The 22,551-nt window shown below is 37.9% G+C and overlaps 1 protein-coding gene across 1 annotated transcript in view; it reads left to right on the top strand.

Annotated features, from left to right (window-relative positions):
• SETDB2 (SET domain bifurcated histone lysine methyltransferase 2) overlaps window positions 1-15,783 on the top strand; it is a 93,310-nt gene extending 77,527 nt beyond the window's left edge. Inside the window, exons 16-21 of the mRNA XM_044668944.1 lie at window positions 2,395-2,508; window positions 6,211-6,344; window positions 9,743-9,780; window positions 11,279-11,395; window positions 13,665-13,736; window positions 15,367-15,783. Coding sequence (XP_044524879.1) covers window positions 2,395-2,508; window positions 6,211-6,344; window positions 9,743-9,780; window positions 11,279-11,395; window positions 13,665-13,736; window positions 15,367-15,491 — 600 coding nt within the window. The 3' untranslated portion in view covers window positions 15,492-15,783. The remainder of the gene's footprint in view (window positions 1-2,394; window positions 2,509-6,210; window positions 6,345-9,742; window positions 9,781-11,278; window positions 11,396-13,664; window positions 13,737-15,366) is intronic.
• Window positions 15,784-22,551: the final 6,768 nt, after the last annotated feature.

Here is a 22,551-nt window from a genome sequence, read left to right on the forward strand (position 1 = left end):
CCCTTCTCACTTTTCTGTAGGGTAAGATAGATTTCTGTACCCAACTGCATGTGTATATTATTCCCTCTTTGAGCCAATTTCAATAAGAGCAAGGTTCAAGGACTGCCCCCCCTTGTTTCTCCCAACTTCCCCTCCTTTGTAAAAGCTCTTTTGCAACTCTTTGATGTGAGATAATTTACCCCTTTCTACCTCTCCCCCCTTATCCCAGTGTATTCCTCTTTATCACCCCTTAATTTTATTTTTTAAGATATCTTCTCAGGGCATCTGGGTAGCTCAGTGGATTGAGAGTCAGGCCTAGAGACAGGAGGTCCTAGGTTCAAATCCGGCCTCAGACACTTCCCAGCTGTGTGACCCTGGGCAAGTCACTTGACCCCCATTGCCCACCCTTACCACTCTTCTACCTAGGAGCCAATACATAGAAGTTAAGGGTTTAAAAAAAAAAGATATCTTCTCATCATATTCAACTCACATCCTTGCCTTCTGTGTCTATGTATACTCCTTCTAGCTGCCCTATTTATAATAATGATAAAGTTCTTAAGAGTTACAAATAGCATCTTCCCTTCAAGGAATGTAAGCAGTTTGAATCCCTTTTATCTCTTTCTTGTTTATCTTTTTATGCTTCACTTGAGTCTTATATTTGAAAGTCAGTTTTTCTATTTAGCCCTGTTTTTTTTTTAATATGGAATGTGTGAAAGTCCTCTATTTCATTGAATATCCATTTCCATTTTTCCCCCTGAAGGATTATACTTAGTTTCTGTGGGTAGGTGATTCTTAGTATAATCCTAGATCCTTTTCCCTCTAGATTATCACATTCCAAGCCTTCATATCCTTTAATGTAGAAGCTGCTAAATTTTGTCTTATCCTGACTATGGATCCATGATATTTGAATTGTTTCCCTCTGGCTACCTGTAAGATTTTCTTCTTGACCTGGGAGCTCTGAAATTTGACTATACTATTCCTGTGAGGCTTCATTTAGGGATTCTTTCAGGAGGTGATCAGTGGATTATTTCAATTTCTGTATTGCCTTCTGGTTCTAGAATATCAGGGCAGTTTTCCTTGATATCTTGAAATATTTCTAGGCAATTTTTTGATCATGACTTTCAAATAGTCCGAAAATTCTTAAATTATTTCTCCTGGATGTGTTTTCCAGGTCAGTTGTTTTTTTCATTGAGATATTTCTGATTCTCTTCTATTTTTCCATTGTTTTGATTTTGATTTTTTTTTTCCATGATGGCTCATGGAAACATTAGCCTCCACTTGCCGAATTCTAATTTTTAAGAAATTATTTTCTTCAATGAGATTTTGTACCTCCTTTTTCTCTTAGCCAGTTCTTTTTAAAGAATTCTTCTCTTCAGTGAATCTTTGTGCTTCTTTTACCATTTGGCATAGTCTATTTTTTAAGGTGTTATCTTCTTCAGTGGTTTCTTTGGGCCTCCTTTATCAAACTGTTGACTCTTTTTTCATGAATTTCTCATATCACTTTCATTTATTTTCACAATTTTTCTTCTCTTTCGATTTTTAAAATACTTTTTGAGGTCTTCAAGGAATTCTTTTTGGGCTAATTCACATTTTTGTGCATGTAGTCTTTGATATATCAGTTTTGAGTTGGTTGTTTCCTTCTGTGTTTGTGTTTTAGTTTTCCCTGTCAACATGGTAACTTTCTGTGATCAGATTCTTTTTGTTGTTTGTTCATTTTTTGAACCTATTCCTTAACTTTTTTGTGTACTTATTTTCAGAGCTAATTGTGGGGGTGTTTAAGTATTTAGTTCTTCCAAGATGATTTTGATCTAAGGAGAGTTGTATTTACAACCCTCATGGCCTGTGTTCTCATCTGTGAGTGACCACAGCCTTTTTTTGCCGTGGAACTGTGAGTAGGATCTCCACTCCCTTGTGCAAACAAGTTCTTGTGCATTAGAGTGCTCCTTCTTACCCTGGGGCTATAATATAGAATTGGGTATGGACAGTGCAACAAAGCCCTGCACCAAAAGCCAGGAAAGGGACCCCTATAATCTCCTCACCAGTAGTCTGACCCTGTCACCAGCTGTGGACTAAGAACTCTTGAAGTCATTGCTGCCAATTTAGTTGCCCCCAATGCCTGCTATTGTCACAGCTGGGTAAAGCTGCTCTGGACTGTGCTCCACTCACACTCCAATGAGACAGACCTTTTCTGCCAACTTTCTAAGTTGTCTTGGGCAGGGAAATTATTTCATCTAGTCCTCTGGTGAGTTTTGCTGCTCCAGAATTTATTTTGAGGACTTATTTTAAAGTTGTGTGGAGGAGAATTTGGAAAATATCAAGTGAGTCTCTACCTTTTCTCCACTATCTTGTCTCTGTCTCTAATTCATTGTTTTCAATACCCTTTTATATACACACCAATTTTTTTTCCATCTATAGTTATATGCTTCTGGACTTGTAGAATCTGAGGATGATCATCCTTGCTTAAATGAGGAAGACAGAAATTTCAGTGTGACGCTAGTGAATGAAGAAATCAATCGAGGAAAGAGACTGGTAAGTGTAAATGATTTCCTTCTATATAATAGAAGCCAGTGAAAAGGAGGAGCATCCGGAAGACTGAATGGACCAAATAAAAAAAATAAACCCTTTATTAAAATTCTTCATATTTTTCATTCCTTAGGGCACAATAGAATTCCCTTATCTTCTCCCATTCAAAATATCTACAAAAAGGTAATAAATCTGGGAAGGAGTTCATCTATTCAGGCATACCTAAGATCTGTATATGTCTATGTGTATTATATATGTGTAAAAACATGCATATATGTGTGTCATCTCCATATATGTGTGTGCATACATATATGTACACATGTATATACACACATTCATTATATTGCCACAATCTAGTCATGACCTCTGATAATTCTTAGTTATTTAAATAGTTTTCTCTAAAGAGTATTTTGTTAAAAATATGCATATGCATATGTCTATCTATTAGATACACATATAATATATATACTATAATCTGTCATTCTATATTATATGACACATAATGCAAATATATAAACTTATATACTTTCCTGTATGAGGACTTGCTGAGCCCTTTTCACGATTGCTTACCCACCTCTAGCATCCACCTTTTACCCATATCTGACCCATGGTGCCAAGAAATGGCAGCCTGTCCAGCAGCCACACTCTGGCAAAACCATCTTGATAGGCAGGGCAGACCAGGTTGGGGGTAACTAACAGGCCTCAGGCCCATTGGTGATTTGGGGGGTGTCTACCCCAAGTATGTGAAAACTTCCCCATGTGGCATGGACAGATGAGAACAGTTTGTTCCAGTGGCCAAGAAGGTGGCTAAACTTAGAACACTTAGAGCTTGGTCAGACATGGAAGAAGCCAAGGTCATCTACTGCATCCTGGACCATTGCCAGCCATTCTGATTTTTGTCCTGCCACCAGACTTTAATGACTCCAGAAGAGAGAATGAAGTCAATAGCTTCACACTACCCTGCCTTACTTAAATTCAAATTCATGCACAAGCTACATTGGTTCTCTTTGGAAAAAAAAAGATGAACATATTATGTATGTTACATATTAAAGTATTATGTTATACATCATACAGATGTTATGTGTTTATATATTCATAATCCATGTAAATACTATACAGACATATGTGTGTATATATGCATATATACATACAAAACACATTAAAGAAAAAACTAAATTACTAGAGGAACAATCAGTGCTCATTGTAACTTTGTAATAATATAATAAAAATAATGATATTGCCTGTATTAATCTATAGATTTAGTGATATATCCATCAGAGTACCAAAGGGGTACTATATGGAGCTAAACAAAATAATTAAAGAATGCATTTAAAGTAAGAAGATGCCTAGAATCTTAAGAGAAATAATGAAAAACTTTGGCATGAAGGGAGAATAAAATTTCCAGGCTTTAAATTAGTGCCAAAGTAGTTATCTTCAAAACTGTTTGGAACTAGTTTTTTTTAAAAAAATAGGAAAGAAGCAATAGCTGATAAGATAAATAATATAACTTGTTTGTGGAAAGGACTCCCAATTTGATAAGAGATGTCAGAAAAATTGGAAAGCAGTTTGGCAGAAATTATGTTTAAGGCAATATCTTATACTGTATAATCACAGCAAGCTCAAAATGGAGTTGGAGCCTAAATATTAAGGTCATACCATACAAAAAATTAAAAGAGAACAAGTTCAGATACCTTTCATAATTATGGTTATGGGGAGAATTCTTAATCAAAGGAAAGAAGTGATCACAAAAATAAATTATGTAATTTTTATTATAAGAAATTGGAAAGCTTTTGCATAAATAAAATCGGTAGAAGTAAGATAAGGAAGGAATTCTAATTTAATTAGGAAAAGTCTTTTTGTTAACTATGTCTGATTGGCTAGAGATAGGGACAGAGATTGGATGTGTGATATTCTAATAATTATTTTTATTAGGAACTCGTAGATGAGGAATCTCCCTCTCTCTACCAAGGCAGATTGGCTTATTCACTATAATTTATAGTTTTAGAGAGTTGCAGAGAGCACTAGGAGATTAAGTGACTTGCTTGAAGAAATGCTATATATATTACACTTATATTTACCTATACACACACATATATGAACAAAATTAAAATATATAAACAAAAAAAGATACCAAAAGAAAAATTTTGAATGTGAATTCCTTGAACCCGATTTGTTTAATTTCTCTCCTATTTCTGTCATTGCAAGGACTTGAATTCAGATCTTCCTGGATCCAAGACCAGCTTTTTACCCATTACGCCATGCTGTTTCTTGCAATCACATGATTATCTGATCTAATCATGTCATCCAGCATAGTACATAAAGAGTTACAGTGAATAAATTTAACTTTTTCAAATTTATTATTTATTTTTAACATATTCTTTTAAAAAACATTTTGAGTCCTAAATTTTCACTTCCTCCCGCTCTCCTCTCCCCATTTCTGGAGAAGGCAAGAAATGTAATATCAATTATAAATGTGAAATCATGTAAAACCTATTTTCATTTTAGCCATGCTGCAAAAAAAAAAAAAAAAAAAAAAGGCAGGAAAAATAAAGTGAAAAAATATGCTTCAATCTACTTTCAGTTCTTTCTCTAGAAATAGATAGCATTTTTCCTTCATAAATCCTTTGGAATTGTCCTGGATCGTTGTATTGCTTAGAATAGGTAGGGCATTCGTAGTTGATCATCATATAATATTGCTATGACTATGTATCGTGTTCTCCTGGTTTTGCTCACTTCACTTTGTATCAGCTCATTTCCAGGTTTTGGGGAAAGCATTCTGCTGCTTGTTTCTTATAACACAGTAGTATTCCATCGCAGTCATACATACCACAACTTGTTCAGCCATTCCCCATTTAATGGGCATACTCTTAATTTCTCCTTCTTTCCCACCGCAAGAAGAGCTGCTATAAATATTTTTCCACATATAGATCCTTTTCCTTTGATCTCTTTGGGATACAAATTAGTAGTCATATTACTGGGTCAAAGGGTATACAGAGTTTTTTAGCCCTTTGGGCATAGTTTCAACATTGCTCTCCACCATGGCTGGATCAATTCACAACTCCATCAACAGTGCATTAGTGTCTCAATTTTTCCACGTCCTCCCAACATTTGTCATTTTCCTTTTCTGTCTATATTAGCCAGTCTGATAGACTGAGGTGTCTCAATTTGCCTCAGAGTTGTCTTAATTTGCATTTATCTAATCAGTAGTGACTTAGAGGATTTTTTATATGACTGTAGATACGAAGAAACTTTTCACTCAAGCACCACAAGGTACCTGTGTACCAGGAGGCTGTTACTAAGAGCCATTCTCCAGTAGATAAGTAGTCAGAAGATATGAACAGTTCTCAAAAGAAGAATTGCAAAGCAATAATGACTATATTAAGACTGCTTCATTTTTCTGATAATAAGAAAAATGCGAGAAAAAATTCAAACCCTAATATTTCATCAATAAGAAAAATGCGAGAAAAAATTCAAACCCTAATATTTCATCTCAAGTCCAACAAATTTTCAAAGATGGAAATACCTGTAGGAGCAGCAAAGACATAAGATGATGGGTCTGACCAGAGATGGAGAACTGATAGAGTAACCTATGAACTGCAAAGGGTCATGGGATTTAGTAGGAATTTGACAGTAATTCTAAAAGAGAATGAAAGCTGCCATAATAAACAATTGGCTCAGCACATTTTGTTCTTTCTTTTTTTCTTTCAGAAATGTTCATTTTGCCTTAAGAAAGGAGCTACTGTGGGATGTGACGTTAAAAAATGTTCCAAGAATTACCATTTCTTTTGTGCCAGACAGGACCAAGCAACACTGAAAGCTGATGACTCTATTGGAAGTTACAGGTATTTAATCGAAACTTGCTAAGCATGTTTTTTTATTTAGAAAAAAGTGTTTGGTTCATTGTTGGTTCAATGAAACAGCAAATTTTTTTTTTTTAAAGAATCTTTATGTTTTGTTATTCTGAACCTGACAGATACCATTTGTGCTTTCTCAGAGAGAGTAAATCAAATGCTAAATTTAAGGAACAGGAAGTAGGCCAGTTTGGCTGAAACATAGAGTTTGTGATGGGAAATAGTGAAAAGGTAAGTCTGAAGGAAGCCAGATTGTGAAAGCCAATGCCAGGACAAGCAGCGAGGTGACTTAGTAGATAGAATGAGGGTGAAGAGTCATGGAGATCTGGGTTTGAATCCTGTTTCACTTCATAGCTGTGAGCCTAAGCACGTCACTTAACCTCTGTTAGCCTCAGTTTCTTCATCTGTAAATGAAGATAACAATAGCATGTAGCTCATGGAGTTGTAAGGGGAAAAAAAAGAAATAATATGATGTGTAATAAATGTAAAAAAATAAATTTTGCAAAGTGCCACTTAAGGATTAGCTGTTACTACTTTATCCTACATGATCAGATTTCTGTGATAAGAAAAATTAATTTAAAAAAAGATTTAGATGATAATATTAATTTGGAGGCTGGGTGACAGATTGATTAGAGGGGGGTAGATTTGATTAGAGAAGGAATAGAACCAATTCGGCATTTATTGCAGTAGTCCAGTGATTCCCAAAGTGGGCACCACCGCCCCCTGGTGGGTGCTGCAGTGATCCAGGGAGGCGGTGATGGCCACAGGTGTATTTATCTTTCCTATTAATTGCTATTAAAATTTTAAAAAAAAATTGATTTCCAGGGGGCTAAGTCATATTTTTTCTGGAAAGGGGGCGGTAGGCCAAAAAAGTTTGGGAACCAATGCAGTTGTCCATGCAAGAGATGATGGAGCCTGGGAGCAGCTTGGTGGCTCAGGGGATAAACAATCAAGCCTAGAGACAGACCTCAAATACTTATTGGCTCTGTGACCCCAGGAAAGTCACTTAAAATTCCAGGACATTGTCTAGCCCTTACCACTCTTCTGCCCTAGAACCAATGAAAAGTATTGACTCTAAGATAGAAAGTAAGAATTAAAAAAAAAAAAGTGATAGAGCCCCATGAAAATATAGCAAAAAAGCAGTAGTCATGAGATACTAGTTAATGATCAGTGCAGGGGTGTGCTGGTAAATATTTAACAACCAGCTCCCTTCCCCCAAAATGTCCAGGAGTGCTTTAAAATTTAATCTGCATGAACATTTTCTTCATTCTTTCGTGCTCCCAGAGAAATTAAACTTTAGCATCAGCCCCCGAGATGCCTTGACTCTGTGTTGGCTCTGTATGTGCCTGGCTTTTCTCTCTTTCCCATTGATGCTATGTGTGTGTAGAGCAGAGCTGACGGGGACAATGGAGAAGGAAGGGTGAATATTTTGGGTGTCCTCAGCAGGCGCTGATGCTGTTTCAGCTGGCTCCCTCTTGAACTTTAGCTTAGGTGGGGGGACAGTGTGGAGCGCTCATTACAGGAGACCATTCAGGAATGGTGCCTTTCTAAGCAGAAAGAACTAGGAAGCGTCCCCTCGCCTAGAGCTTAGACCCCAGAGCGGCAGCACGTTCGCAGGCTGGGCTTGGGCTGGCTTCCACGCAGACCCTTCCTCCTGCATCCCCTGCCCCTCTCGGACCACTCTTCTTCAGCGTCCCTCGACAAATCCCATCTCCCGCTCCCTGAACCTCGTTACCTTCTTTTTCTACCAACTCCAAGAGTTTGATGATCCCGAGACAGTGGACTCCCAGATGTACCTCGCCAGGCAGACTCCTTGTGCCTAGACCAGGGTGCAGGCCAGGACCCGAGAGCCCCCTGAAGAAGGGCAGCTTTGTGGGAATCTAGGGAGGACTACAGATGGAGAAAAGGACTTCCATTTAGCCGGAAGCTGTGCGGTAGCTACTTCTTCCAGAAATCATGCTTCGTTAGCTTTGGAGAACTTTGGAGTTCTCCAGATACCACCATCCAAGCTCCTGTGGCCCGTTTGCTGTCCTTGCACGGGACGCTCCATCTCCAGACTATGCTTTTGTATTGGCTGTCCTTCACCTCGGAGATGTCGCCTTCCTCTCTTAACCTCCCCTTCACGGCCCCCCTGATCTCCTTCCTGACTATGCAGCACAGTGGTGGAAGGTAAGGGTTACCAACAAATCCCATGTTGTACAGGAGGCCTTTCCTGCCCTCTCTTCCCAGTGACTTCTCCGAGATGGCCTTTCCTCCACTCTGAATGTTTGTGTCCTGTATGTGTACAGTAACTTAAACAGGATCTTCTTCCATTGGAATGTGAGCTCCTTAAGGAAAGGGACAGGCTTTTCGCTTTTCTGGGTATCTCCAGACTTTGGCAAAGTGCTAAACTTGATGTAGTCCTGCCTCACCACTTGCCTGCTAGGTATCTCCAACGTTACGGTCCCTCAACATTGCCAAGACAAGATTGAAAAATACTTCTCCCTTTTCCTCGCCACCTTATTTCTTTCAAGGGCACCACCATCTTTCCAAGATGGTCAAGGCCTCAAAACCAGTCCCAACTCTTTGCTCTATCTCATCCCCCACCAAACTTCAACCAATTTTGTTGATGCTGTATCCTAAAATACCTCCCAGAATCTATCTTCTCTCCGTGTCCAGCCACAGCTCTATTTCAGGTCCTTTCCCTTCAACTAGATTATTGAAATAGACTTTCCATTTGTCTCCTCATCTCCAGGCTTTCTTCTCTCCGATCTGTCCTCCATGTAACTAGCTTGTAACTAGAGGTAATAAAACCAAGCCAGAAATGATCTTATCACTAACCAGCTAATTATCAAAGCTTAAATTTGATGTTTCTTAAATTCTTGAATGTCCAGTGAGTTATGTGACTTTAGGAAATGGTGGTCATAAAGCCAAAACAGAAAAAAAGCCTCTTATTATATAATAGGGACATAGATGAGAGATCTGGAAGGGATCAAGACCGGCTGATCCAACCTCACCTTACATATGAGGAAACTAAAGCTAAATGAGTTTAAATGATTTGCCCAAGTTCAGACAGGTAAGAGTAAAAAGCAATAGTATGTAACAAGTTCTCTGATACGAGCCTAATTTTTTTGGAGAAGTTGGGAGTAGAGTTGAGGATTTGGAAGGGGAGAAAAAGAATGAGTGAAGATAGAAATATATAAGCTATGTCTTATGGAGTGACGAACAGAAAAACTATACAAAGAATCACAGAGGTATGAGAGTCCTCATTTGCTACAAAAGAGCATTTTTTAATGTTAAAAACAATTTTTTGTCATTGAGAAAAATTTTAAAAATGTGTTTTTTGAGTATTTAAGTCAAAGGAAATATAAAATAAATGCTGACCGATTCTTTTAAATTATATATTTTAGAGTGTTATGCCAAAAACATGCTCCTGGATCAAGTAACCGTAAGTTTGTCTTTGCTTTATTTCTTAATTCAGGTCTTTAGATCATATACCGAGTATAGAACTATTATGTAGGCTTTATAAGAGAAGATGTTTAACATGGAGGGATAAATCTTGAGCCTGTGATTTCACTGAGAGCTCCTGAGCAAGGAAAGAATAGAGAGGCTAAGAGATACACAGCCAGGATGGAACAGAGGTCTTGGCTTTGGAGCCAATTCAATATCCTCTTACTATGCAGCACTGCCTCTTTTTTTTTTTTTTTTTAAACCATAGGGCATGTTAAAATGCCCATTTTAGATTTGTTAGGATTTAATTTTACCAATATAATAAATTTGCCTGCCAGGCTAATTTGTATCTAATGTACCATAGGAGACCATATGTTCTTAATGTTCTTCTCAGACTGACCAAATTGTCTGTTATGTCTCTGTATCCTCCAGATACACTGAACACACCCTTGTTGCTCCTTCATCCATAGCAAAGTCACTTGACTTATATGACTCTCTTTTTTAAACCTTTACCTTCTGTCTTAGAATCAACACTAAGTTTCAGTTAGAAGGCAGAAGAGTGGTAAAGGCTAGGCAATGAGGGTTAAGTGACTTGCCCAGGGTCACACAGCCAGGAAGTGTCTGTCAGATTTGAATCCAGGATTTCTCATGTCTAGATCTGGCTTTTTATCCACTGAGCCACCTAGCTGCCCCTGTTTCTTTTTCAAAATGGTGATAATACAACTTTTGAAACTTGGTCTCCTTCCCTTTCTGTGACCTTGTTGTTATTTTAGCAAACATGGATTAATCTAAATTCTTTATCAGGCCTATGGGCCAGCTACAAATGGGTAGTTTGGGCTCAGAACAAAGGATATATTCATTAAGTGACATTCTCCTGTTGACTCATTTTAAATTAGAGCTGTTGTGTTAAAGGAAAATTATACAATAGGGCATGGGCTCTTAATCTTTTTTGTACCATGGATTTCTTTGGCAAGCTGGTGAAGACTCTGGAACCCTTCTCAAGTCAACAAGCATTTATTAAATACTTACTATGAGACAGACCCAGAGTAATGGTTTTTTTACCCCGACATTCATAATGGAAGGAAATGAAAATTTTCAGTTAGAGATCAGGAAAATAAAGATGTCATTTTTTTCCTCCAACCAACTTCATAGAATCCCTGAAATCTATACACGAATAGTAGGCTACGAATTCTTACTCTCTGACCCCGTCATCCCAATGAGAGGAAAATTACACCCAGAAATAGTCTTAATTGAAAGGCCTGAATATTTGCTCCAAACCCAGGCTTTCATGATCACTGGTTCCTCGTTTCATCTAAAAAAAGGGTCCATTAAGAAATTGCAAGTAAAAGATGTCTAGGGAAAGAATACCAATAGCCATTGGTCACGTAACCGTCACGGAGTTAAGCACTGAGTAAGTCACAATAAAGTGCTAGACACAACATAACCAAACTCACTAAAACAATTTCTATGCCAAAATTATGTTCTTCCAACCAAAGTTGATTTGCTGAAGAAGATGAAAAAAGCTGGGCTTATTGAAAATCTATTTGAAGCACTTTTAGAAGATCTTGATGGGATTCATTCCAAGATTAATGACAACAACACTTCAGATAAAGGTACTATAATCAGTATGGGCGAAAATGTGGAGAACCTTCCTAAAGGCCAGAGAATGAGACCCAGTGACTTTCTGTCTGTATTGTTCCTCTATTTCTATTGCTTTTCTCTCACATTCTTTTCAACTTTACGGTTCAGTAAGAGTGGGGTTAAATTCAAGTAGTAACTTTGCCAGCCACATATTAACTTAGAAAACTACAAATTAATATGATCCATGCTGTGTTGTTTATTTTTGTAAACACTTCCCAGTTATATAATATATATATATATATACACACACACACACACACACATACATATACAATTCATTTATTTATTTATTGCATTTTTAAACCCTTAACTTATCTGTATTAGCTCCAAGACAGAAGAGTGGTAAGGGTAGGCAATGGGGGTCAAGTGACTTGCCCAGGATCACACAGCTGGGAAGTGTCTGAGGCCAGATTTGAACCTAGGACCTCCTGTCTCTAGGCCTGACTCTCAATCCACTGAGCTACCCAGCTGCCCTCCCAGTTATATTTTAATGTGATTCAGGCTACATTTGGGAGTTTGAAAGATCTTTTGTAGAGTGGGAGCTCCTTGAGGGCAGAGGCTGCTTTGTCTTTGATACAAATCCCTAACGTGTTGCCTCGTTTCTAGTAAGTCCCTTCGAAATGTTTGTCTGAATGCATTGGATGGGGACAGCAGCCCGGATCTCTCGACTCCAAGTCCAACATTCTTAAACTTTATAATACAAGACTTGAGAATATACAGAAACAAAGAGGATGTCCCTCAAATTCCTCCTACATTTTCTAGACACTCCGGGAGAATCTTGTTCATGTTGAGAACAATCAGGGATAGGAAAACAAAAAGATACTGTCAACTTGGAAATAACCTAGACCAACTAGATGACCAATAAAATGAGACTTTTATTCAGGGTTGAGGATCCACAATTCAGGACAACTTGCTGCCTTATTCAGACAGGAATGCCTGGGGAGGAAAGGGGCTTCTCATAGGGGTTAGTCATGGGAAACAGGGCATATAGTTGGGATACACAGAACAGCCAAACTGCAGGAAGAGAATATTGAAGGTGTGAGGGATTATTACAAAAACAAGGTCACAGAAATGTCCTTGGAACTATTTCTGCTCAGGAACAGGGACAGTTAGAAGCTGCTGGTCAGAGCAGATAGGGGCCCAGTTTACTGGGGTCTGATATCATTAAAACCTCATTTTAAGTAATGAGCCTTATGAAATAATGAATAAGTCTGGCCCAACTCAAAGAGATTTGTGTGGGTGTATGGGAAAGACGTTGAAATGTTCCATATCAGACCTTTTTGATGTGTTGGTTAGTGTCACAACTATTTTTTTTTCATCATCTTTTTATTCTTTGTTAAAAGGGATGGTTCTCTGGCAGGGGGAAGTGAATGATCAAATCTGGAAATATAAGCCATGGAAAAAGATATCAACATTTTATTTAGCAAATACACAATTATGTAAATTCAGAGCAGCATTCAACCACAAAAATCTCCAAATCACTGCTGAAATTTAAGGAAAGCTTAAGTAAATGTTCCAAGTTGATTTGTGCAGACTTCTGTCTCCTTAAAAATCAGTGGGCCTATTTCAGAATTTAGATTGTTAACAACAGAGTTCTCCCAAATGATTAAAAAAAAAAAAGATTGTTGGAAAAGAATTGCTTTATAGTTTTTGATATTTGGATCGGAGTTTAATTTGATAACTGTTTGCTAAAGATGTTTGGGGGAGCATCCCACTTTAAGCTGTGTATTCTTCCTAGCCACAGATGGAGATATACACTAAACTTTATTAACACCTGCTTCAAGGCCCTAAAACTCATGTACTGGATTGGCTAAATTTTACAAGGAATAATTCCTGATATTTCATATTCTAGGTAGAAGCAGCCAATAACATTTCAGAGGGTTGCTTTCCACAGAGAAAAATGGAAAAGCAAAATTAATGTATCTTCTTATTCCCAAGAATGAGAATTATGAAAAGCAAATTAATTTTACTCATTTTTTTGTCTGAATCATTAAGGAACACACTATTATTTCACATTTCTTGTAATAGACTATCTCCTAAAGGTGTATAATTTTGTATTCTTTGCATATATTTTGATGTGTAATGTTGTCTTCCTTGCCTGAATGAGTTGAGGAAGGGCATTTTGCTTTCCTAGTACATAGTAAGTGCTTAATGAAAGTACCCATTGATGGACTATGAAAGAGCTAAATCCCCATGTAGAAAGCAGACAGAAACGTATCTTTCTCCTTTTTCCCTTCCTAGAATTACAAGAAATTGCAACCTCACTCTTTGACTGTGCCATATTAAAAAAAACACTCAAGAAATTGTCTACAGGTATGTAATTTTGAATCATAAAATAACCATTATAGTAGTTTAGCTGAAACATTTACAGTATTGAGTGAACAGAGAACTGGCCGCTGGCCAAAGGAAACCTGGTTTCAGATTCTTCTGACGATATCCTGCCCATATGACCCTTCACTTCTCAATGTCCAGGACACCTTTAAGTTGCAGAACATTTGCTGACTCACAGGAGTTCTTTCTGGGATTTCCTTATATCAATGAAATCATAGGTCCTGATCCTTCATTTTCTTTTTTTAATTTTAAAATTTTTATTTAAAACATTTTTTCCATGGTTATAGGATTCATGTTCTATTCCTCCCCTCCCATAGCTGACGCACAGTTCCACTGGGTTTTACATGGGTCATTGATCAAGACCCATTTCCATTATTATTGATATTTGCACTAGGGTGCTCATTTTGAGTCAGTATCCCTAATTATATCCCCAACCACCCATGTGATCAGGCAGTTGTTTTTCTTCTGTGTTTCCACTCCTGCAGTTCTTCCTCTGAATGTGGGTAGTTTTCTTTTCCATAAATCCCTCAGAATTGTCCTGGGTCATTGCATTGCTGCTAGTACAGAAGTCCATTACATTCGATTGTGCCACAGAGTATCTGTCTCTGTGTACAGTGTTCTTCTGGTTCTGCTCTTTTCACTCTGCCTCAATCCCTGGAGGTCATTCCAGTTCACATGGAATTCCTCCAGTTGATTATTCCTTTGAGCACAATAGTATTCCATCACCAACAAATATCATAATTTGTTCAGCCATTCCCCAGTTGAAGGGCATCCTCTTGTTCTCCAGTTTTTTGCCACCACAAAGAGCATGATTATAAATATTTTTGTATAAGTCTTTTTATCTATGATCTCTTTGGGGTACAAACCCAGCAGTGGTATGGCTGGCTGATCCTTCATTTTTTTAATGCAGAAAAAGCCTTTCTTTTCACAAGCCTCTAAACCTATGAATGAATGGATGGCTAAAAAACAATACTTTGCAAAAAACAACCTCATATTTCTGAACTAAAACTGTTTCCTTCTTTGGGGTAATTCTCACGGGCTATTGATGGTGATCAGACTCTCAAGAAAGATAAAACTGAAGGTGCATCCAGTTGACCACCAAAGATGTCTGAAGCATTTTCATGATGATCACACAGGGCAAATATTCTTATTAAATTATATCACAGGTGGTAGTGATCTGTATCTCCTTATACTGGAATTTGATGTTCTGTCATAAAGTAATCTGATTGTCATAAATGGAGTCTTTGCAAGATTTACTTCCTAGTTTTAAGGTCAGGTTAAAACCAAATCTAGAATGATGCTCTGGATAAAAAGCATGTTTTCAAGAGAGGGATAACAGATGAATCCATTTTTTATATAACCTAAAATACCTTACTTCACTTAAGGTACAAATAATTATTCTCCATTCCCCAAGCAGAGTACCTTGTTTTACTGAGAAATCTTGGAATTAACAAAGAATTTGGATATTTTGAATGAAATATAACAACTTTAGGATGATTTAAGGTTATCTGTAGGTGACTTGTGAACAAGGATACAACACTTCATACTGGAAAAATAACCTGAAATCACTTTATTTGTTCTTTTTTTTTTTTACTTTATTTGTTCTTACCAGAGACTATGATAAAGAAACTTCAGAGGGAACAGGTACAGCTACAGAAGAAGATAGAAGTGCTCCAAAGCATCAGAGAAATCATGCCTCCTCAGGAAGAAAGCATTAAACATTCAGCAGGCCCTTGATCTTTCTTTTTAAATTACAGTACTACTGTTTCTTAAATTGAGGACATATTATTTTTAAAAAATGTTTTATCAATGCAATGACTTCCAAATGATTTTTCCCTCTATCTCAAGTACAACCCTCCCTTGTAATTCTTTCCCCATTAGATCATGAACTTGTCAAAGGCAAGGATCTTCTGCCTTTCATATTCTCTACATTTAGCTCAATGCCTAGCATATTGTAGGCACTTCATGTTTATTTTTTTTTTAACTCTTACTTTCTGTCTTGCAGTCAATACTGAGTATTGGCGCCAAGGCAGAAGAGTGGTAAGGGTAAGCAATGGGAGTCAAGTGACTTGCTCAGGGTCACACAGCTGGGAAGTGTCTGAGGTCAGATTTGAACCTAGGACCTCCCTCCTCTAGGCCTGGCTCTCAATCCACTGAGCTACCCAGCTACCCCCACTTAATGTTTATTGATAACAAATCAATAAAAAGTCAAGCCAATACATTTTACATGAGCTCGTGTGAGTCTTAACATTCATTGTGAAATAATCAGATTAAAAAAAACAAAATGATCCTTTGTTGTTGCACAGTGGTTTCAGTTGCATCCAACTTTTTGTGACCCCTTTTGGAGTTTTCTTGGCAGATACTAGTTTGCCATTTCCTTCTCCAGCTCATTTTACAGATGAGAAACTGAGGCAAACGGGTGATAGCTATTAAGTGTCTGAGGACAGATTTGAACTCACAAAGATGTATCTTCCTGACTTTTGTAATGCAAAGATGCAACAGAAGCTTTGCCCTTGCAAAAGTTAACTGAAAACTTCTGGCAGTTAGAAGCCTTAGAATCCCAACAGAAGTGCAGTTGGAACCTGAGGCTTGAAGAGAGCAGAAGGTCCAACTGAAGCTCTGAATTGGGGTTTCGGCTTTGCTTTTGGCCTGTGCTTTTGTCTCTGGACAATTTGAACTTAGCTAATTTCTCTGGACCTCTCCCTGGCCTTCTCCATATTATTCCCATTACCTTTCCTATGTTTTCCTTGTGGGCTCTGGGAGGAAGGGTGGCTTTTGTATTTTAGTGATTAGACTTTGTGGGTTTAGTTTCCCTGTAGGCAAGTAGGACATCCTTGAATCAAACTATCCCTTATTTTATTTACACTTTACTTTAAAAGTAACCAAATCTTTCTTGGCTGGGAGAGCAGGTTCTCTGTCCAACCCACTTCTGTGACCCTCCCTAATCTTGAGTTTCTCTCTAGAGGCTGTCAGAAAACCCCAGACCCTTCTCTCCTTCTGACTGACCCTGAAAAATAATAAATCCCCTTGTACCTATTCAAACCCTCTGGTGAATCATTGTGTCAAAGATTAGGCAAGGGTTGAAGAGGGAAGGAATTTTCTTTTTACTCCCAGGGAACTGGAGGCATTCACCTTGGGAGGAAGCCCTTATCTGAGACTTCTTCCTGAACTCATCAGTTTCACTGACTGGGAGGAGCCCTTCCACTCCTCCCTAGGAAGTCCAGAGAAACTGACAAGAAAAGCCCTCAAGGCAGATTTAAATCATTTCTGACTGACCCAACTCCTTGTGTCTATAGAGATATCTTTCCTGCCTGGAAGGGTTCAGCCTATTCCCTCAGTATCCTCTGTCTCCAGCCTGGGTGTGGAGCCTGTTCAAGCTGCCTCTCCTGAATACCCCACCTATTCCCTAACCATCCAATTTACCACCTCGTCCATTCCTTCCCTAAACTCAGCCATCCCCTTCATTCCTCTCCTACTCACCTCATTCACCACCTACCCCTCCTTATTAGCAAGGATTAAGAGAGCACCACAACTTTATTGACCACACTTTAGACCAGCACTCTATATACTATACCACCTAGCTGCCTTTAATTAATCCCACTTAATTTTGTTGTGGTTGTCTCCAAATTCAGTTGGACTGTAATGAGTAATATTTAGAAATCCGGTTCTTTTGTTAATCAGTGTTCTTTATAAAGTCAAGGAAATCTGTTACCCTTGAAGGAAACAGAACCCCTAAGAGTCTATTCTAGCATCTTTACACCATCAGTTACCCTTCAAAGATACTTAATTTGCTCTGGCCTTGCAGATGCAGCTGGACTCAAACTTCCTTGTCACAGGATGGAGAGGGTTGTTGCTAGCTTCCATTCCCTAACTTCCATCCAATCATATTTCTTCCATCTATGATGCCAGCCACCTTATTTTATATACTCACCCCAAACTGTAAAAGAAACCTATCCTCCTCATTTGAGGTCTTAGCTTTGCTGGGGAAGCAGAGGTCCTATTTATTGATAAATTTGTACATCGCTAGTAAACCAAATTTCTTTGGTAGCTTAAACTATTTCCTACCCATTTTTGTTGGTAGATTGCTAGCAATTTCAAAGCCCAATTTGATATTTATGATTTTCCGCTTATAATTCCATACCCACTCCCCTCACCCCACCCCAAGTCCTTGGACTCTCCTTCAGTGATGTTTTAGATCTCTACATGCCTGATCCCCAGGTTTAGTTCCTAGCACATGATAGGTGCTAGAAGTATCAAATGTTTTGTTTAATGTTTGCACATATTTTAGCAAAACATTTTACTTGAAGTTGTTCCATAACAATCAAATGTGCATAGATTTGTTTGCGCTTTCCCTTTCAGTTGGGTAGCATATATATATATATATATATATATATATATATATATCTCAATATCATTCTCATTTTTAATCTGCACGTGATAGATTTTGTTAAATTTTTTGTTTGGAGGGAATAGAAGTAGGTGGACAGAAAAACTTGTTTTCCAAGATATTTTGAAACTTTAAAATTCTATGCCATTAAGAAATAATAGGGTTCTGAGTTTCTAGGGAATGGTGTAGTATAGTTACAGATTGAAACTAACAGGAAACTTTGAAAGAAAGACATTGGAAGTCTTGGTTATAGTCTATAGATATATAAGGCTCAAGAAGGCAAAGGAACGAACACAAGGTGAACAGTAAAGGGTGGGTGAATTAATCTCCCTATCCCCATCCCCATGAATAATAATATATCTCTCCCCCTGCCCCATGTTGTAAGTTGGACTAGACAGCTGCTTGAGGTCAACCAGAAAGGTTGAAAGATGGGATTGCCCTCTTTGGGATATTTGTCTGGTACTGGTATCATGGGGTATATGGCTGATATATGCTTGCATTTATATAGCACTATAAGATTCACAAAGTACTTTACATGTTAACTCATTTGAACCTCAACAAATAGAGATTCATGTATGAAACTGTTTATAGAACATTTTTTGTAGTGGCAAAAACCTGGAAACAAAATGAGTGTCCATTGATTGAGCAACTGTTGAACAAATCATGGTATATGAAAGTAAAGGAATATTTATATGCTTTAGGATTTGATTGATTCAGAGAAACTCAAGATCTGTTTGAAGTTAACAGAGTGAGATTAATAGAATTAGTCAATAAAATCATGAAAACGACTTACCTGATGACCAAAATAGGAAATAGAGGTACTTAAAAAAGTTATAGATCTCGTTCAACATTGTGACTAATTGTGACTCTTCAGAAGACTCATGATGGAACATGTTACCTTCCACTTGACAAAGGAGATACAATAAAAGCCACAAATTCGTTTTTTAATTTGGAAATTAAACAAAAAAAACACATTTCCATATACACAGCAGGATACACAAAGACTAGATGAAATAGCAAACTTATACTTCATACAGCATGCTTTTTAAAAACAAGTAAATTAAATTTCACAAGTTACTCTCAAAATTGTTTTGCCTGGCCCTGTGCATCCTTTGGTTATCCTCTGTGCATGAAAAAAAGTTTCAATAGCTCTCTTCCTCTTTTGTAGTATTATTCATCTGTCCCCCCATCCCATTAATGAAAATGAAACGAAAGTCGTAACAAGCAGCCAAGGAAAATTCACGCAGTGATCGTGTCCAAAAATGTAGTTCTTTTCTGTACCTTCTCTCTTCTCTCTCTTAGGATGTGGAGAGCAAGCTTCATCCATAAGCCTCTTAGAGATATGACTGGTTATGAGATTGATCAGTTAAGTTTTCCCAAGCTGTTTTTCTTTATAAAGTGTCCTTATTTAAATTATTCTGATTGGGTCGTTCACTTTGCATCAATTCTTACTACCTAGGATTCCCTGAAAATGTCTGAATTATGGTATAACACTATTCTATTATATTTACATATCATCATTTGTTCAGCCATTCCTCAATGCTTTTATTATTCCTTCTTAACCTTCTCCAACACCTCCCAATTCAGGATCAAGAAATTCGGTTTGCTTCTAACTATTCTTTCCCCAGTCCCTGCCTGCCCTTCTTTATCCCTACTTATTTCCTTGTTGAGCTTGATTTATTTCTACAAAAAAATTGTATGTGTTCCTTTGTCCACTACAGGTAAAGCAGGCTTATCTCATTATTTGATTTCTTGAAAAATAATGTCCAGGCTATTAATTTCCTTCATCATGGTATTTGGGGAGTAAGATATTTATTTTCAGACATGACTGATGTTTTTATTTTTTAAAAACCCTTACCTTCTGTTTTAGAATTAATGTTAAGTATGGGTTCCCAAGGCATAAGAGTGGTAAGGACTAGGCAATGGAGGTTAAGCGACTTGGCCAGGGTCACAGCTAGGAAGTATCTGAAGCCATATTTGAGTCCAGGAACTCCTTTCTCCAGACTTGGCTCTCTATCCACTGAGTCACCCAGCAAATTCCCCCCCCCCCCCCCCCCCCGCGCGCAATGTGTTCTTTATCTTGCTTGACTATTTAGTTTACAGGTAGTAGATAAGGATGCTGAAAAAGGGATCAATAAGCTTAGAAGGTGTTATGGTTTTATTATTACTGTCATTAACATATACAAAAAACAATGTTAGCAGAAAGTTTCACCTATAATCCCATTTTTGGCCTTTTCTATAGAGAAGTGTTTATATTTCTTTATGATTGTCAAGTTCATAAGAAGCTTGTTTTTTAAAGACAGACTGGGCTGAGTGATAAACCTATATATATCAGAATAGAATAGGAGAGGAGTGTGTAAAGTTTATTAATGCATTGTTTTAGATTCTGAAAATTGCTTCTATGGTAGAACAGCTAAATGGTTTTAAATGCATCAAGTAAAACATACAGTATTAAAAGTATACTGAAATCAAGATGTAACTTTTTTCATTATCCAAGTTCATAAGCCCCCTCAAATCTGTCAGTGGATCCCATATAGTCCAGCCCACTATTTTATGAAGAAATAGAGGTCCAGAAAGAATAGTGACTTGTATGAGGTACTTCAATTAGCAGAACCAAGACAAGAATCCAGATTTTCCAACTTCTAGCGGCCCAATGGTCTTTCTGCTACTCCTAATAATAATGGCTACTGTGTATAGCTCTTCAAGGGTTGAAAAGCACTGTAAAAATACCACATTTTTTGTTGGTCCTATCTTATAGAAAGGGAAACCGAGGCAGGCAAAAGTTAAGTAACTTGTCTAGGGTCACACAATATTAAGTCTAAGAATAGATGTGAAACCAAGTCTCTGATGTAGCAGAACCTTTTTTGAAACACCTTCCTCCCCACTAGGCTTCCACTCAATTTAGCCTTCACTTGTTTTTAAAACCCTTACTTTATATCTTAGTAAGTCAGAAAGGCAAGGGCTAGGCAAATGGGGGTTAAGTGACTTGCCCAGGGTCACAAAGCTAGGAAGTATCTGAAGCTGAATCTGAATCCAGGACTTACCATCTCCAGGTCTGGCACCCTAGCTATTGAGCCACCTTGTTGCCCCCTTAGTTTTCACTTATTAAAAGTATCTACACTAAAGACCAGGTCCTGTGCTATGTGTACTGGGGAGACAAAGATTAAAATGGAAGAGCACTTATATTCTCAGAGGCTCGGTCTCATGTAAGAATATGGTAGATACACACAGTAAGTAAATATGCAATATCTGCAAGAATATATAAAATCACACCAAATAATGGGAAAACCAAGCAAGATTTCTTGTAGGAGGTTGTATTTGAGGAGCTTTGAAGTGAGTTGGGGGTTCCTGAGAGGCAGAAGTCTGAAAGGCATGCATTCTAAGCACGAGGAACAATTTGTCCAACCATGCTGTGGTAGGAGATGGAATGTCATGTATGGAGAGTGGCTAGAATAAAGTGTGAGGAGGAAATTATGTAGTAAGACAGGTAACAGATGATAGTTTTTAAATGCCCCCAAAGAGAAGTCTGTATTTTATCCTAGAGGCAAGAGGGAATGCTTTAGGACTAACAACTGGCAGCTGTATGCAGGATGGCCTAAAGAGGGGAAAAGCCCAGAGGTAGGCAGGCCAATTAGGAGATGACTGCAAAAAGTCAGAGAAGTGGAAGGGCTGAATGATGGGGAGTTGTGATGTGAAGATAGAGGTAAGAGATGCTGAAGATGTAAAATCAAGACCTCACATGACTGGCTATGGAAAGTGAGAGTGAAGCATCAAAGAGGATTCCTAGATTGTGAACCCGAGAAACTAAAGAATGACAGAAATAAGGAAGTTAGGAAGGCTGGGTTTAGTAGGAAAGATGATGGATTCTACTTTAGGAATATTGAGTTTGAGGTGCCTATGAGGTATTCAAGTAGAGATACCCAGGAGGCAGCTAGTGATGCAGGTGTGACTGGTGGTGCTCAGGAGAAGACTAGATATCTGGATCTGGGAGTCATTTGTCTAGAGATGATAGCTGAATCCAAGGGAGTTAATAAGATCATAAAGAGATGCTTTAAAGCAAGGGCTCTTAACTTTTTTTGTGTCTTGGACCCTTTTGTGCATCTTGAGAAGCCTCTAGACCCATTCTCAGAATAATTAAAAATATATAAGGGCAGCTGGGTAGCTCAGTGGATTGAGAGCCAGGCTTAGAGACAGGAGGTCCTAGGTTCAAATCTGGTCTCAGACACTTCACAGCTGTGTTACCCTGGGCAAGTCACTTGACCCTCATTGCCTACCCTTACCAATCTTCCACCTATGAGACAATACACCGAAGTACAAGGGTTTAAAAAAAATTATATATATATATATATATATATATATATAATACACATAGATTACAATGAAAACCAACTATTAAAATACAATCAGAAA

This window comes from Gracilinanus agilis, chromosome 3, assembly GCF_016433145.1.
Source record: "Gracilinanus agilis isolate LMUSP501 chromosome 3, AgileGrace, whole genome shotgun sequence".
Classification (NCBI taxonomy): domain Eukaryota; kingdom Metazoa; phylum Chordata; class Mammalia; order Didelphimorphia; family Didelphidae; genus Gracilinanus; species Gracilinanus agilis.